General features: G+C 48.6%; 1 protein-coding gene across 1 annotated transcript in view; it reads left to right on the top strand.

Annotated features, from left to right (window-relative positions):
- The window catches only part of PRKD2 (protein kinase D2), a 44,921-nt gene that overhangs the window by 9,898 nt on the left and 17,348 nt on the right, over positions 1-17,675 (top strand). The window contains exons 2-7 of the mRNA XM_035119991.2: positions 8,792-8,930; positions 11,752-11,883; positions 14,313-14,467; positions 15,260-15,461; positions 15,920-16,000; positions 16,803-16,950. Coding sequence (XP_034975882.2) covers positions 8,792-8,930; positions 11,752-11,883; positions 14,313-14,467; positions 15,260-15,461; positions 15,920-16,000; positions 16,803-16,950 — 857 coding nt within the window. The remainder of the gene's footprint in view (positions 1-8,791; positions 8,931-11,751; positions 11,884-14,312; positions 14,468-15,259; positions 15,462-15,919; positions 16,001-16,802; positions 16,951-17,675) is intronic.

Here is a 17,675-nt window from a genome sequence, read left to right as displayed (position 1 = left end):
CCTGGCCTGGCTCGGCTGCCTTTATTGCCTGCTATTATTGAGGCCGTTTCCTGCCCATCAGGAACACTTTGGGCTGCCAGGAGGAGGTTCAGGAGGGAAGTGCGTGACTCAGGCCCTTAACTGCTGCCTCACTGGGCCCAGGTGCCCCAGGGTGGCAGATTCGAGAGCCGCTTCCTCCCAGCCCTTCCCTCACCTGCAAAGAACCGGGGTGGAGTTTCCCTGCCCCTATTATACCTGAACGTACTGGGTGGACGAGCTCGTGCAGAGTGTCATAAAGGTACAGAATCTTAGAGTTGTCGAGCTGGAAGGGGTACCCAAAGGCCATGTAGTCCAACCCCCTGCCGGACCAGAATCGCAATGAAAGAGAATCGTAGAATAAGAAGACCCGGCTGGTTCAAGCCAGCCTCCTGTTCTCACAGTGGCCATGTTCTTTTCCTCGCCATCTCTCCAAACCACTCGTTCTCAGCTTCTCCAGCCCTCCTTTGGGCCACACTTTCAGAGTACTGTATTTTTCCGTGTATAAGACTAGGTTTTCCCCCTAAAAAATAATGTCCAAAATTTGGGGGCATCTTATACATGGGGACCATATCCCCCCATTTTCTTAAACCAGAGTCCCTGAAATTCGGGGGCTCCTTATACATGGGGGCGTCTTATAGACAGGAAAAATACGGTAATTTTTTTACTCCAGCCACACCAATTTGTCAATCGATAGCTGTGCTTGATTTGTAACCTAGAGCACAACAGCTTTATAAGATACGTGAGCCTCTTACATATGTACCTTAATTATCTATACAAACTCATCCCTTGATGCTCTTGCCCTCATTTTGAAAAGATATTGTTCCATTTTTTGCAAATTAAAAAAAGAACATTTTGATACTATACTGAAATGATTAAATGCCACTTTTGACCGTCGCTGAATCTTCCTGCCACACCTTCTGAGAACTAAAAATAAATAAATCCCAAATGCTACAACCTTTGTTTGTAGGGGAATCGCTCCACCCCCTAGATCAATCATTTCCTGGAAACGTGATGCAGCCTTGATCTGAATCAAAACCGGAGGCACACTGAACACCACCCCAAAACTTTGTACGGATGTTGTGCCCAACCCACCGGTGGGCATCCTTTGCCCTGCAACCTGGGCACAAAACCAGCAGCTGGGTAGCTGGGTGGGAAAGCCCGTCTCGGCGCTCTCCTTGCAGCAGCTATGGCCTCCTGTCTGTCCCTGTCGCCCGGTGTTTGGTGGTAGGGTGCCCCTATACAGGGCTAGACATCAGCCAGGTGAGTTTTGGGGCTACGTAGAACAGGTCCCATTGCGACCACACCGAGATTTCTGGATGCCGGGCTGGTGACGGGGAAAAGCCAAGTGTGTCACCTAGAGAAGGATCTGAAATATTTTCCTCGAAGCTTGGATTTGTTTTGTTCCGGATGGTTTTAGTGTGTTCTAAACCGCTTTGAGGCTCCAATACTTTGGCCACCTCATGAGAAGAGAAGACTCCCTGGAAAAGACCCTGGTGTTGGGAAAGATGGAGGGCACTAGGAGAAGGGGGCAACAGAGGACGAGATGGTTGGACAGTGTTCTCGAAGCTACGAACATGAGTTTGACCAAACTGCAGGAGGCAGTGGAAGACAGGAGTGCCTGGCGTGCTATGGTCCATGGGGTCACGAAGAGTCGGACACGACTAAACAACAACAAACCGTGTTGAGATTTGTTCTTTAAAATACAAAGCGGTGTAGAAATGTTAATAATAAATTCCATTGTAAAAAAAGCAACAACCCAACAGTGCCTAGACCAGGCACCCCCAACCTTTGGCCCTCCATATGTTTTGGACTACAATTCCCGTCATCCCTGACCACTGGGGTCATGGGAGCTGTAGGCCAAAACATCTGGAGGGCCACAGGTTGGGGGTGCCTGTCCTAGACATTCCGCCATGGTGACCGCAAAGTAGGCTGATTAGATTATATATCTTGAGTTTCTCACACTGCTCCTGTACCTGGAGCTTCCATTCCTGGTGGCATCATGAGCCCTGTTTCTGTATTTTAGTATACAGTATTTGTTTTGCTTCATTCCTTCTCATTCTGATGGGGATTATGCCACTGTGGTAGGCGGAGGATTAGATTTTCAATATATATAACTCTGTGGGGTGCCTTGTGTTTTTTTCGAGACCACATCCAGGGGCCCCATTTCCAGCACCCAGGGCACATTAAATTGTGATTAATTTGAAAGGCTAAAAATAATTAGCTTAATTTAAATGCCTGCTCATCACTAATTTCATTCATATGCATATAGTTTTCTTTTAGAATCAAGCCCTGCATGTTCCTTAAAATTGGAACTTATCTTTTATAATGCAGAAGGGTTATTTCCCCCCCCCCCAGTAACTATTTTTTAGATTACAGTTTTAGAAAGGATTAGACTATATATATATATATATATATATGGCGCATTTTAGGCAACAAACGATTTGTATTGCTGCCCTGTTCTGCATTATTTTAAAAATCATTCCAGGCTTGCATATTTAGAAGTATTTCAGCTTGATTTGATGCTAAGGCTCAGTTATTTGAATTATAAATCATTATGTCCTTTCAAGCTGATCAGTCATGGAACAGCTTTGAATTCATTTACATAATGGAATATATTAGTGATTCCTTCATGTCAGTGAAAACATGGCGCTGCCTCATGCATCCTCTTATGTTTTGTTGTGAACCTCCCTGCGATCATTGGATGAGGGTGGTATACAAATTTAATAAATTGTACAATTGCCGGGATGTAAGGGACCACGAGGGTCATCTAGTCCAGCCCCCTGCAATGCAGGGACATTTTTGCCCAATTTTTGCCCTGAGATTTAGAGTCTCATGCTCTACCAACAGCTATTCCAGCAGGCTAATAATAATAATAATAATAATAATAATGTTTTAATAAAATTAGACTTTTAAACTATCATCTTTCATGTGTTTTTAGCTTTTTGGGGGGTTTTTATCTGTGTTTTAATTTGCGTAAGCCACCTTGAGTGACTGGGAAAAGGGCAAGATGTAAATAATAATAATAATAATAATAATAATAATAGTAGTAATAGTAATAAATTAAATTATTTTGTGCCTGCTTCGTCAGGGATAGGTGAGATTTGCTTTCTGGGCAAAGAGTGTTTTTTTTCTGGGATGCCCCCCACCAACCCCTATTTCCTGTCACATACAGCGCAAGCTGCACTGGGGGATCATTGTGTTCCCTTACTCCACCCTCCGAATGTCTATACAGTGGAACCTCGGTTTATGAATTTTCGGTTTACAAACGTCGCGGACCCATCTGGAACGGATTAATTCACTTTCCATTACTTTCAATGGGAAAGTTCGCTTCAGTTTATGAACGCTTCAGTTTATGAACAGACTTCCGGAACCAATTACACTCATGCTTCGGGTTAAGTACGCTTCAGGTTGAGTACTCCGCGGACCTGTCTGGAACGGATTAATCCACTTTCCATTACTTTCAATGGGAAAGTTTGCTTCAGTTTATGAACGCTTCAGTTTAAGTACTCCACGGACCGTCTGGAACAGATTAATCCACTTTCCATTACTTTCAATGGGAAAGGTCACTTCAGTTTATGAACGCTTCAGTTTATGAACAGACTTCCGGAACCAATTGTGTTCATAAACCGAGGTACCACTGTATGTATTGATTATTATTGGGGGCGGGGAGGATCAATGCTGCTCAACACTCCAACAGATCAAATAATGGCAGGTGTGTGCCAACCGGGTGGCTTCGCCTTTTGAAGAGCACGTACTTCCTCTCTTGGCTCGCAGCTTGAAAACTGACTTTGTGGAGAGTTGTCCCCCCCCCTTTAATTTTTACAATGTGGTCTTAAGTGTGTTTATCTGGAAAACTGATGGGAAGGCCATAGGCCTTTTGCTGGCTGAGGCAGAGCCACCAATGGTTGCCCCTCTGCCCGCCCGGAAGCGAAAGCTTCAGGCCAGCTAAGTTATTTAGGCCCCTGGGGCAGAAAACCCCACACAAGGGGCTCCTTCCCCTTCCCCAAATGCAAAAGTCCAGCGACAATAAATTGAGGTAACTAAGAATTTGCCGCTCTTTTAAGGACACCTCCCAAAGCGGCTGCCTGAGGCAGTCGCCTCGCTCTGCCTAATGGCGGGGCCGGCCTTGTGTGGAAGCAAGACGTACTGAAATCTGTGGTCAGCTTGAGAAAGGGATGGGAGTTTTAGCCTGTGGTGGCTGATGGGAGTTGTAGCCCAAAACAGACTGGCAAAAGGCCGAGATGGCACAAGTGAGAGGACCCCCGTGGTTCCTTCTGCATTCACAACTGCAATTTCTGGTGGTTGGTTTTTAACCCTTTGTGCGTGCGCCTCTGCTTAATGGGTGCCGTACCAGTGCAATTTCCCCGTGGCTTTCCCCAAAATGCTCTGACGCAGGCGTCTAAGGACTCCCTGTTTTAGAGGAACTGAGTTTTTGAAAAGTCAAGATCTTGCAGCAGTGGAGTCCACAGTTTCCCCTGCACAAGACATGGTTTGTTTCTTCATGTAGCTCAAAGTGATTCTGCCACTCCTCATTTAACCCTCACAACGACCCTGAGAGGTAGTCGAAACAAAATAAAAAAATTCCTTCCAGCAGCACCTTAGAAACCAACTACCGTAAGTTTGTTGTTGGTATGAGCTTTCGTGTGCATGCACACTTCTTCAGATACACTGAAACAGAAGTCACCAGATGCTCATATATAGTGAGAGGGTGGGGAGGTATATTACCCCCTCCTTGTGGTGGGAGTGGGTGATTGACTGACTGATAGCTGTTGACGACTGTTAACGACTGCAATTGGTCTTACAGGAAAAAGCAAGGGGTGAGATAGCTAAAGATAGCTTTATCATGTATAATGAGATAAGAATCCAATGTCTTTATTCAGACCTGGTCTCTCCATGGTTTTAAGCTTGGTAATAAGTTGCAGTTCAGCAATTTCTCTTTCCAGTCTATTTCTGAAATTCTTTTGTAATAAGACAGTTACTTTGAGATCTTGTATAGAATGTCCTGGGAGAGTGAAGCGTTCTCCTACTGGTTTCTCTGTCTTGTGATTCCCGATGTCAGATTTATGTCCATTTATCCTTCGGCGTAGGGTTTGGCCTGTTTGTCCAAAACTGAAGGGCTACCTGAGAGGTAGGTTAGACTGAGAGGGATGTTGGTCACCTAGTGATCTTCATGGCCGAGTGGGGATTTGAACCCTGGTCTCCCAGGTCCTAGTCGAGCACGCTAACCACTGCACCCCGTTGACTCTCACTGGCAGTGTTTCAGAGGATCTGAAGTGAGAATCTTGTGGCAGTGAATTCCACAGGCTCCCCAGGATAAGGCCTGAATCAGGGTTGTTCTTATGCACATGAATTTTTTAAAGAAATAGTTAGGGGGGAGGGAGCAGGGATAGGAGCTGGTTCCTCTCGCTTGCGATGAAATTATAAAGATCTCTCTGCTTTAAGGAGGAAGGAAGGAGGAGTTCGGAGGTCAACTGGAACGAACAAAGCGTTTCAGATGGGGTACCTTTGAGAGTTAAAAATAACCGCCGGGATTTGCATAGTGTCTCACTACAACCAGAAAGCTTGAAAGGCTGAATGTTGCTCCTTCCCTGAGCTTGGGCGAAATGTCTCTTCTCCTTGGCTGCCTTCCTTTAAAAAAACACACACACACCCCATCCATCTTTGCAAGACAGGTGTTTGTCTGCTGATGTCTGACAGCCCTGGACTCCTTTTCCGTTCGAGATGAGCCACACCTGAAACTGAGCCACACCTGAAACGTTTTCTCTGGGCTTGAATATACTGTATGCATGTGTGCATTTGTATATATTCCTTGCCGCTGACAATGAATTACTCCAGGAGAGCAGCAATCTTTTTAGGAAATATGGGTATATTTGGATTCTTGAAGCGAGTGCCAGTGGCGCCACCCCCTACCCCAGAAATAGGTACACAGTTCGGATTTCCAGATGACCTGGGTAAAATTTGGGTCCGGTTACAGCAATGTGAGCCTTGAAAAGCACATAGAGCCGAAAGAGGAAGTGGGAAAGAGCGTCAGTTTTTCCAAATTCCTCCTTCAGTTCTATGTCCTTTTTTGAGGTGTGTACGTGTGTGTGTGAGGCGAGATAGGTAAATGCTTTCACTGCCACAGCACCAAGGCAGAACGGGGTGAATGGGGCTCAGAGGCTTAGAGGGCATCGAGGGGAAGCGTGACCCCCAGGCACCACATTGCTGAGCTATGTGCAAGTTGGCGCTTTCCCTCTCGCCCACCTGCTTCACCCCGACAGCATATGGGGAGCATAAAATGATCTCTTTATTTGATCCTTTGCTGGGACAAGGGGCGTTCTGGTTGCCCATTTGCCGAAGGGCAGAGGGATCATAGAATTGTAGAGTTGGGACCCGGGGGTCATCCAGTCCAACCCCCTGCAATGCAGGAATCTTTTGGCCAACGTGGGTCTTGAACCCACGACCCTAAAATTAAGATTCTCACGCTCTGCCAACTGAGCAAACATGCCATGTTTCAATAGCAAGGGGAATTTAGCCTGGAGAAGAGAATACTGAGAGGTGATATATCTGAGGGGCTGCCCCATGGAAGAGGAAGCAAGCTTTTTTCCCTGCTACTCCGAATGGTTGGACCTGAACCAATGGATTCCAAACTACAAGAAAGGAGATTTGGACTAAACATTAGGAAGAACTTTCTGATGGCAAAAGCTGTTTGACAGTGGAACAGACTTCCTCGGAAAGTGGTCTCCTTCCTTGGAGGTTTTTAAGCAGAGCTTGGATGGCCATCTGCCATGGATGCTTTAGCTGAGATTCCTGCTTTGCAGGGGGTTGGACTAGTTGGCCCTTGGAGTTCCCTTCCGACTATATGATTCCATAAGCTGGGGGAAGATAAGCTCTGTTTTAGCAACAGTTTTTCAATGAAAACCACTAGGTGCCACAGGAGCAGCCCAGCACCTTGCGCTGTGGTTCCCAGGCGCCCGACAAACCAGCTGGCTGCTGGGCGCTTGGGACGTGCTGCATAACAGACTTTCACAGGCGGGCGGAACGACCCACTCGTCAAACACGTGGCCTCATAGTGACATTAGGTGACTAGCAGACTGGTTGCCCCACTCACCTGTCAAAACCAGCCTGCGGGGCGGGGACAGATGAGGATCCGGCCCACTGGCACAAAATAAAGTTCCCCCACCCTAACCAAACGGCCATGCTTTCGACCCGTTGCTTCAGCCGAGCCACTGCCCAATTAATGGAGGCCAGGCGAGCTGAAATCTCGTCGGCCCGCATTTTTAAGACCTGCCTCGAGTCCTGACGCATCAGTGACTCGCCCCGAAGAAAGGGCCATCTGTCTTTCGGTTTCTGAAAGTTTCCCCGCCTGGCTGCCCAGAGCACATTGTTACTCACTGGGGAGCAACCTCATTTGTAGACTTCAGTCAGCCCAGAGTATTGCTTTGGAGGCGAGCTTTAAAAGTTTGCCGCTGCTGCGATTGGCCTCCGGGTACACAAAGGGCTTGAACCTGAAACCACCGCCAACTTGCAGGGACTTGTCTTTCTTTCCCGTCTCCCTGCGGTGTCCCAGGGACGAATGTGCTCTTTCACCGCAACCCTGTTCAAACAGCATTCTGACTGCACTGGAGTTAACTGAGCAACGCCCAAGTGCATTGAAATGCATAGAAAGCATCTGTTTCTTTGACTGAGTCAGGAGCCTTGCTATTATTATTATTATTATTATTATTATTATTATTATTAACAACAACAACAACAACAACAACAACAACAATATCTATGGCCTTTTAAACTGGTGGAGGTATTGTTTTTATTCATTATTATGGTATGTATTTTTGTGTTTTTATATTGTAAACCACCCTGTAATGTTTGGATGAAAGACGGTATAGAAATACTACTAATATTAATACTAATAATACTAAGACTTCTCCCACTCAGGGGTGATCTACTATGAAACTAATGAAGGTTAATCCTGGAGGGGCCCCAGAAGTGACCCTAGTCCACATTGTTGTTGTTGTTTTTTTAAAAAAATTGCTTTGAAAAATGCACCTTGCACGCATATACCATTTCCCTAATTTTCATCCCCCCCCCACCCAATAACTCTATGGGAATATAACTCCATAACTCTATGGGAATAAAGCCTGGGAATTTTTTATTCGCACCAGTGATTTAAACATGTGATATAATCCAGCACAGCAATTTTAATCAAAATCTGAGATGTAGTAGCTTTATTTTTTTAAAAAAAATTGTGGTGATCTGGAACAAACCCATTGGAGAAGGTGGTTTCCCAGACCTTAATGCTGCTTGCAAATGGGACGCCAAATCATTTCAAGCTTCAGGGACCCCAAAATGTAGGAGAAGTTTGGATTTGATATCCCGCTTTATCACTACCCGAAGGAGTCTCAAAGCGGCTAACAATCTCCTTTTCCCTTCCTCCCCCACAACAGACACTCTGTGAGGTGAGTGGGGCTGAGAGACTTCTCTCTCTCTCTCTCTCTCTCTCTCTCTCTCTCTCTCTCTCTCTCACACACACACACACACACACACACACACACACACACACACACATATCTCAGGACAGTTCACAAGATGAAAATAGAGGATAAAAACACAAAATAAATAGAGCAAAAACAAAGAGTGCCATGGAATCTTAGAGTTGAAAGGGGTACCCCTGGGGTCATCTAGTCCAACCCCCTGCAACACAGTGCGAACTTTCTGCATGCCAACCTCATGCCCTCTCTGATCCCACGTTGTTTCCCCAGGCTCTCCCTATCCACCTCTGTCTCTTCCTTTGCAGTTCCCCGAATGCGGCTTCTACTGCCTCTATGACAAGATCCTGCTCTTCAAGCACGACCCGTCGTCGGCCAACATCCTGCAACTGGTCCGAGCTGCCAGCGACATCCAGGAAGGGGACCTGGTGGAGGTGGTGCTCTCAGGTGAGCTGGCTTAGCAGAATCGTGATCTAGCTCGGCTGCGGGTTCCGCACAGCAGGGGGTTGGACTAGATGACCTTTGGCGGGGGACCCCCTTTCCGACTCGGAAATTGTACGATTCTAACAGAACATGCATTCACTCCTCATTTACTCCCTACAACAACCCTGGGAGGTAGGCTATGCTGAGAGGCGGTGACTGGCTCCCCAAGGTCGCCCAGTTAGCTTCATGGCTGAGTGGCAGAATTAGAACCCTGGTCTCTCCCAAGTGCTTGTGCAGTGCTGCAGCCGTTTCACCACGCTGGTTCCTTAGCAAAGGCTGGCACAGTCTTTCATCTCTCTCTCTCTCTCTCTCTCTCTCTCTCTCTGTGTGTGTATTTCTCTCTCTCCTGGCCTAGATCTCTCACTTGCTGGAGGCGGCAGGTGATGTTTTTTGAATCCGACGCCCAGGCAACAGAGCAGGATGTGGGTTTTGGGTACAGACAACCCCTTTCCTTTGCTTGGGGGAAGGGCGGTAGAAGGTGCTTCCTGGCGAATGTCCTCTTGCACCCGAGGGACCCAGGGCATTTCCTGCGTACCTGGGTGGGGCTAGGGAAGCCCCCCAGAAACAGCTGCTTCTGCCTGGGGCGAAAAGGGTGGCAACAAGGATCTTTCCTCTTCACAACAACCCTGTGAGGCAGGTCGGGCCGAAACATGGCGACTTGGACTAGAGGCCACTCATTTCTAAACTATTTCAGCTCGGGTATGTGGATGGGCTCCTAAACAGGGACAGGCTATCCTAAGACAAGAGTGTCTCTGAGAGAGTGCAGAGTGCCTTGTTTCCCTGTCCACTGAGTTCCCGCTTTTAAATATCTGGCCTGGCAGCCCTTGATAAAATGATTTGCAGCAGCCTCGTGAGATACCAGGTTAGGCTGGGAGTGGAGTTCAGTCAGTGGCACCCAGCTAGCATTGTGCCTGGAGGCAGGATTTGAATCCGGGTCTCCCAGGACGGATGATGTAATGCAATACAGTCAGATAACCGGCACTATTTCAGCCTCTAAATCTGGAATCTCCACTTCCTCTAGGGTGCTAAATTGCCCCCTGTGTCTGTTTTTATGCAATGCTAAGTCCTAAAGAGAGACATGGGTGGTACTGTGGGTTAAACCACAGAGCCTAGGGCTGCCGATCAGAAGGTTGGTGGTTCGAATCCCCGCGATGGGGTGAGCTCCCGTTGCTCGGTCCCAGCTCCTGCCAACCTAGCAGTTTGAAAGCACGTCAAAGTGCAAGTAGATAAATAGGTACCGCTACAGTGGGAAGGTAAACGACGTTTCCGTGCACTGCTCTGGTTCGGCAGAAGCGGCTTTGTGATGCTGGCCACATAACCCGGAAGCTGTACGCCGGCTCCCTCGGCCAATAACGTGAGATGACCGCCGCAACCCCAGAGTCGGTCACGACTGGACCTGATGGTCAGGGGTCCCTTTACCTTTAAGTCCTAAAGAAGCCTTCACCCCCGTGGTGCCCTCCAGATGTGTTGGACTACAATTCCCATCAGCCTTAGCCTGTGCAATTGAGGGTCAGGGATGATGGGAGTTACAGTCCAAAAAATCTGGAGGGCCCCAGGCTGCTGACCTAAACAAACCGTATTCAGCTAAGAACAAAACCTTGGCACTTTTGCAGACTTTTATCTTCTCGTTATGTGGCAGATTATCAGAAGACTGATAACTCTGAGGGGAAGAATCATAGCTCGGCATTACAGCATCTGGGCGGGGCCTGGGAGAAAAGTGGGTGGAGCAATGAATGTGACTCCTCCCCTTGCCCCATTCAAAAGCCCGAGATATCTGGACACACAACACACACTCTGTCCACCCGTGCAAGCAAGTGGCAAAAACCTTTGCAAAGGGCTAGGGAGGGGTGGTTTGAAGAGTGTTCTGGGGGCCAGGCAGTGAGAACGGGAGGGCTTTATTTTCCCCTTCCCTGCTTTGAGATTCCCTAGCTCCACTGTGCTCCATTAATCCTTGAAATTGAATTGCTACTCCCTTTTAAAAAACCCTCTTCTCTCCTTCTGAACATGGCAAGAATCGGGGCAGATAAAAGAAGGGGCTTATTCACACATAAACTACGGAGCTCCTTTCTGCAGGAGGCAGTAATGGACACCAGCTAACATGGCTTTAGAAGAAGATCGGATAAATTCATGGAGAAGAATTTGTGGCTACATACCATGGATCATGAATCATAGAATTGTAGAGTTGAAAGGGACCCTGTGGTCATCTAGTCCAACCCCCTGCAATGCAGGAACCCCAACTAAACCATCCCAGACAGATGGTCCTCCAACCTCTGCTTTAAAACCCACCTCCCGAGGGAGACCATTCCACTGTCAAAAAGCTCCTACGGTCAGAAAGTTCTTCCTGATGTTTGGTTGGAATCGCCTTTCTTGTAACTTGAAGCCATGGGTTCGGGTCCTACCCTCCAGAGCAAGAGAAAACAAGCTTGCTCCCTCATCCGTGTGCCAGCCCTCCTCTCGGTCTCCTCTTTTCCAGGCTAAACATCCCCAGCTCCTTCAACCGTTCCTCATCCGGCTTGACTCTGCCCCCATGGTCAGAGGCAGTGAACGCTTCTGAATACCAGTTTCTGGAAGCTGTGGGAGGGGAGAGTTGCTCTGGTATTCTCATCCTGCTTTGCGTGCTTCCCTTCGGGGCATCTGGCCGCTGCGGGGGCAGGATACCAGACTGGATGGGCCAGGGGCCTGATCCTGCAGGCTTCTTCCAATGTTATTCCCCTGTTTAGGGAAGTTTTTAGTAATAATAATAATAATAATAATAATTCTAAGCGCCCTCTTCCTCCTCTCCTAGCTTCCGCCACATTTGAGGACTTCCGGATCCGACCACACGCCCTCAATGTGCACTCCTATCGTGCGCCCGCTTTCTGCGACCACTGTGGCGAGATGCTCTTCGGATTGGTACGCCAAGGTCTCAAGTGTGATGGTGAGGGTCCCTCCTTCATTTTTTTTTTTTTTTGTGGGAAGGCGGAGGGCTTTTTGTTTTTTGTTTGCCAAGTCCTGGGTACATTTCCTCCCAAGGCTTATTTGGATCATTTACCTATTTTGTCTGGCTACGTCCCTGAATACCTCTCCCGGGGGGGGGCACACCTGTGCCCTCTCCAGATGTTGCTGGACTCCAATTCCCATCAGGCTCAGCTGGTTTGGCCGATGCCCAGGGGTGATGGCATGGGCGTTGCCAAGGGGGTGGGCAGGAGGGACAGCTGCCCCCCCTTAGATCAAGCAAAACAATAGAAATACTTAACTAACTGACCGATCACATCGGTTCTGGTGCCCCCCCCTGAAAGTCCTGCCCCGCCTAACAAAAATCCTGGCTATGTCCTTGGATGATGGGATTTGGAGTCACAGGCTCCCTCAAGAGTAATACACGTGCTGATTTTTTTTTTTTATTTCACTGCAAGAAAACTCTGCGTTAAATTGTGGAAACTGAGCCACTTTTAAAATATTTGCTTCCTTACCTCACATATTCTACTCTGCTTTTGCTAGCTGTTAGAGAGGAAGGCGAGGCAAGACTTTCCCCCAATGGCCAGGAGCCTTCTCTTATTTGGGTGCCCTGCCAGACGCCCAGCGATTTTCTTGCCAGCACATTTTCAAGGGTATCATGAGGTCTAGAAACATCCCTTAAAAAAACAAAGAAAAAAGGACAGCTGAGAATCTCTGCTGCCCAATGAAAAGGAAATAAAATATTTGGTCCCTGTAGAAAAATGACATATCGGGGAGAAGGCGAGGACGGGGGACAACCTCTCCTTGAAACATTAGGTTTGTCTTGCACCCTGTTAAGTGTGCCCCCTCCTGCCACCCCAAGTGGCGCAGTCCGGACACAGCTTGGCCACTTCGCCTGCTGTTTGGGAGCAGCGGCCCGGAGCGTTCCAGTCTCCCACGCAGGGGCCGGTGCCCTTGGGCTCTTGCTTTTGACCTCCAAAGCCACGTGACCCTTTGAGCCACATACTCTCGCTCTGCACCTGCCCCAGGGCCCTGGCAGGAGATGAAGCATAGGGCTTTAAGGCCATTACTGTGCTTAATGCTTAATCGAAGGCGGAAAACCTCGCCCTCTGTCCCACCCCACCCCCTCCGAGCCCCTTCCACTGCTCGGTTCTCATGCGGTTTGCAAAGCATTTGGGAACACAGGGAGCTGCCTTTATACCAGGGATTTCCCACAGAGGGGTTCTTTTCCAGGCCTACCTCTCCGGGGATCAAACCTGCAACGCCCTGCTTGCAAAGCAGATGCTCGTGCCCTGAGCCTACACTGACTGGCAGCAGCTCTCTGGGATTTCCAGGAACCTGCGCCAGCCTTGGAGGTGCCAGGGTTGGAACCAAAGGCCATTGCCAGTCAGTGTAGGGAATAGCGAGCTAGATAGCCCCCAATTCCCCTTCTCTCGGTTATCTGAATAACTAAACTGTTGTTATTTGCACCCCGCGCATCTGACTGGGTTGCCCCAACCACTCTGGGCAGCTTCCAGCTTAACATAAAAACACAACAAAACATCAAACATCAAAAACCTCCCTACACAGAGCTACCTTTCAGATGTCTTCGAAAATTTGTATAGTTATTTATCTCCTTGACATCTGGTGGGAGAAGGCCACTACCGAGAAGGCCCTCTGCCTGGTTCCCTGTAACTTTGCTTCTCGCAGGGAGGGAACTGCCAGAAGGCCCTCGGAGCTGGATCTCAGTGTCCGGGCAGAATGATGGGGGTGGAGACGCTCCTTCAGGTCTAATGGGCCTTTGAGGCCGTTTAGGGCTTTAAAGGTCAGCCCCAACACTTTGAATTGTGCTTGGAAACATACAGGGAGACAATGTAGGCCAGGCATCCCCAAACTGCGGCCCTCCAGATGTTTTGGCCTACAACTCCCATGATCCCTAGCTAACAGGACCAGTGGTCAGTGATGATGGGAACTGTAGTCCAAAACATCTGGAGGGCCGAAGTTTGGGGATGCCTGATGTAGGCCTTTCAGGACTGTTGTTATATGGTCCCGGCGGCTGCTCCCAGTCACCAGTCTAGCTGCCACATTCTAGATTGGTTGTAGTTTCCGAGTCACCTTCAAAGGTGACCCCACATAGAGCGCATGGCAGTTGTCCAAGCAGGAGTATAAAACTACATATAGTTTCAATTATACCAGCCTTTAATTGTTCTTTAACGATTGTCCCTGCCCCCCATGTTTCTAGCTGTTCTTATTTTTTTATATGTAAGCCACCTTTGAGTCCCTATCAGGGAAAAAGGCAGGGTGTAAATAAATATATAATAAAAAGAATAACTGATGATAATGGGCATAAGGCGGCTTCCTCTCTCCTGCCTCCCTGTGCTGTTTCTGCTGCCAACCTCGTGCCATTTATGATGTTCCTAATCTGCCTCCCAGGCTGTGGGCTGAACTACCACAAGCGCTGCGCCTTCAGCATCCCCAACAACTGCAGCGGAGCCCGGAAGCGCCGCCTCTCCTCCACCTCCTTGGCCAACTCTCAGTCCCTGCGCCTCTCCACCACGGACTCCTTGCCCTGCAGCTCCGAAGAGCTGGTGAGTGCACTTGCCCCCCCCCCCGCTGGCTGGGAGTGGGTCTGCCCTGCTCACCTCCCCACCTGGTTCTGTTTCTTTGCATCCCTCTGTCTCGAGAGACAATGGAGTGCGCTTCCGGGGTGAAGTCGTGATCTGCTTCAAACTGCTTTCGACGGTGCATTTTAAAAATTGTACCCCAGAGTGACTGGGGTAACCAGTCAGATGGGCAGCATATAAATAAATTATTGTTGTTGTTGTTGTTGTTATTATTATTATTACAACTTGAAATGGCATTAAAAACAGTTTAAAGCAAATCACAGTCACGGCTATGGTGTGATGGATCAGTGCGAGTGATTATTTAACCAGAAGGTTGGTGGTTTGTGCCCACCCAAGGATGGCATTGCAGGGGGTTGGACTAGATGACTCTTGGGATTCCCTTCCCTGAACTGTACAGGCTTCTTTCTCCTCTCCTTCACCCCGTGCCACTGCTGCTTACTTGCTTAAAACAGAAGTGTGGAGCTGCTTCAAAGAGCGCTTTTGCAAAGGGTTTTAACCTCCATGCTCATCAGCTGATGAGTGGGGATTAAATCTTGCCTTGGTTGCACAATCCTGTTCCCCACTGAGAACAGGGCACACAGTGAATTGGGTGGGTCCCAAACATAATGCCTCAGGGTAGAGATGGTGTTCTTCTATGCCTGGGCATAGCTGCCAAGTTTTCCCTTTTCTCGCGAGGACGCCTATTCAGCATAAGGGAATTTGTAACAGCTGACCCTTCTCCCTCTGGCTCCCCTTTCTGCTCCTCCTTCCTCGCAGACTCGGAGCCTGATAGAGACCTTCCCCCGCCGGCTGACTTCCTCCACCTACATCGGCCGCCCCATTGAGCTAGACAAGCTCTTCCTCTCCAAGGTCAAGGTGCCTCACACTTTCCTCATCCACTCCTACACCCGGCCCACTGTTTGCCAGTACTGCAAGAAGCTCCTCAAAGGCCTCTTCCGCCAGGGCCTTCAATGCAAAGGTGAGGAGGGGGGGATGTGACCCCGAGGGAGGGCTCTGGAGATCTTCAGCCGTGGTTCTCCGGGACTTGTTGGACTGCAGCAATAAAACTTCCAGCATGTTTGCAAAACTAAGTATGGTTCCAAATTGGGTGGGGGACTGTGCCTTGGTATTCCTGCATTGCAGGGGGTCAGACTAGATGACCCTTGGGGGTCACCTTTTATGATTCTTTGACTACAACTCCCACCATCCCCAGCTTTGCCCCATGTTCAGGGATGATGGGAGTTGTAGTCCTGCAGCACCTTATGACCCAAGGCAGGACATTTGCAGTTCCTTTATTCCAAGTCTGGCCATTGGGCCATTTAAACCAGTATGCTTTGCTCTGCCTGGTGAAGGCTTGGTTGTAGGTTCCAATTGAAACTTTTTAACCTGCTGCTGTTCTTCCACCCCTGCCTTGCCTCCTTCCCTAACTCCTTCCAGATTGCAAATTCAACTGCCACAAACGTTGTGCGACTCGCGTTCCCAATGACTGCCTGGGAGAGACGCTGTTTAACGGCGGAGGTGAGTAACGGCCGCTGCTCTCATTGCGTGGAGGGGGCTGGAGGGGAGGGACCTGGTTTTAACTCTTGAGATGGGTGTGATTTAGCTCAGGACCCACCATTTCAATGTGTGTAGATAATCTGGGTGAGGCTTCTGTTTGAGCCTCCAGAAGCTGAAACAGAAATGTTGGGTTGGCTTAAAGCGCTTTGCAAAAGTACTCTTTGAAGAAGTTCTTTGTAGCCAAGGAGGCAAAGAGAGGAAAAGAAAACCCTGAATTGTACAAGCTTCTTTCTCCTCTCCTTCACCCTGTGCCACTGCTGCTTTCCTAAAGCAGAAGCATGGAGCTGCTTCAAAGAGCACTTTTGCAAAGGGCTTTAACCTCCATGCTCATCAGCTGATGAGTGGGGATTAAATCTTGCCTTGGTTGCACAATCCTGTTCCCCACTGAAAACAGGATTGTAATTAATTAATTAATTAATTATAATAACAACCACCGTGTCTTCCCGCCCATCAGCTGACATCACCAGTGATGTCGGCTGATTGACAGGTAGGTGTGCTTTGTTGGGGAATAGCCTTGTGGACCAAATTGAACTCCCAGGCATGCCAAGATTGGCCCAATGGCCGGAAGCTCCCCACCCCTGGTCTACCCTGGCTGGCACCAGCTCTTTAGAGTGCCAGACTGGAGTCTCTCCCAGCCCTACCTGGAATTGAACCTGGAACCTTCTGCACGCAAAGCCAGATGCTCTATTGCTGAGCTACGGCCTTGCCCCAATGATTGGAGAAGTCTTGGATACATTTTATTCCTCTCCTATGACCCTCCCAGATGTGCAGATGGAAGAAGCCAGCGACCTTAGTGAGGCCGATAAGAACTCGCTCATGGATGAATCGGACGACTCTGGAATCATCCCCGGGTCCCATTCAGAGAACGAGATGAGGATGGGCGAGGACTCTGATGACAGCAAGTCCCGGGGGTGAGGAAGGGCCAGCCCTGAAGCCACAGCTTCGTTTTCTTTCCTTAGGTCCTGTATGGGGTTTCCCTTCACGGCTGGATCCAACCTTTCACTCCCCTTACAGGAGCTGCAATGTTTGTTAACGTTCCATTGCTGCTGATCTGGCAGTGGGGACACACTGAGAATGTATGGCTTTCATGGTCTAGATTTCTTCACTAGGCTGTAAGGCAAAGAAAACTTGCATCCTCTCTTGAAAAGGTTTCTCTGTTTCCCCGTCCACCTCTCCCATGATTTCATTACACTTTCCCCCCTTTTTTTTCCTTCAAAAGGAAAAGTTTTCTAGCATAACCTCTGTCCTCTACCGGTGTTAAGACTACAATTCCCACAAAAACAGGCTGGGGATGATGGGAGTTGTAGTCCAAAACATTTGGCATGGCAATTTCTGCCCTGGTATTTCCAAGAATCCCATTTTTTCTAGGATTTTATTTGTTCATAAAATAGGGCGACTGTGGGCTTGTCACCATTTCTCTGGCTAGCCTACCTCACAGGATTGTTCGGAAGACAAATTGGGGTTGGGGGGAAATTCACAGTGTGAAGGGCAGGATAAAATTTGAGGAACCGTCATTATCTCCCGATCCTCGCCTGCTGCTTTCATGGCATATCTTTAGGTGCCAGGCAAAAATGCTTCTCTTCAGCCAGGCATGTTTATTATCTTGTATTTTTATGTTGTGGACCTCCTTGAGGTT

Source organism: Zootoca vivipara, chromosome 6 (assembly GCF_963506605.1).
Source record: "Zootoca vivipara chromosome 6, rZooViv1.1, whole genome shotgun sequence".
Lineage (NCBI taxonomy): Eukaryota > Metazoa > Chordata > Lepidosauria > Squamata > Lacertidae > Zootoca > Zootoca vivipara.
Note: the sequence above shows the minus strand (reverse complement) of the source record. Positions and strands in the feature narration are given on the sequence as shown.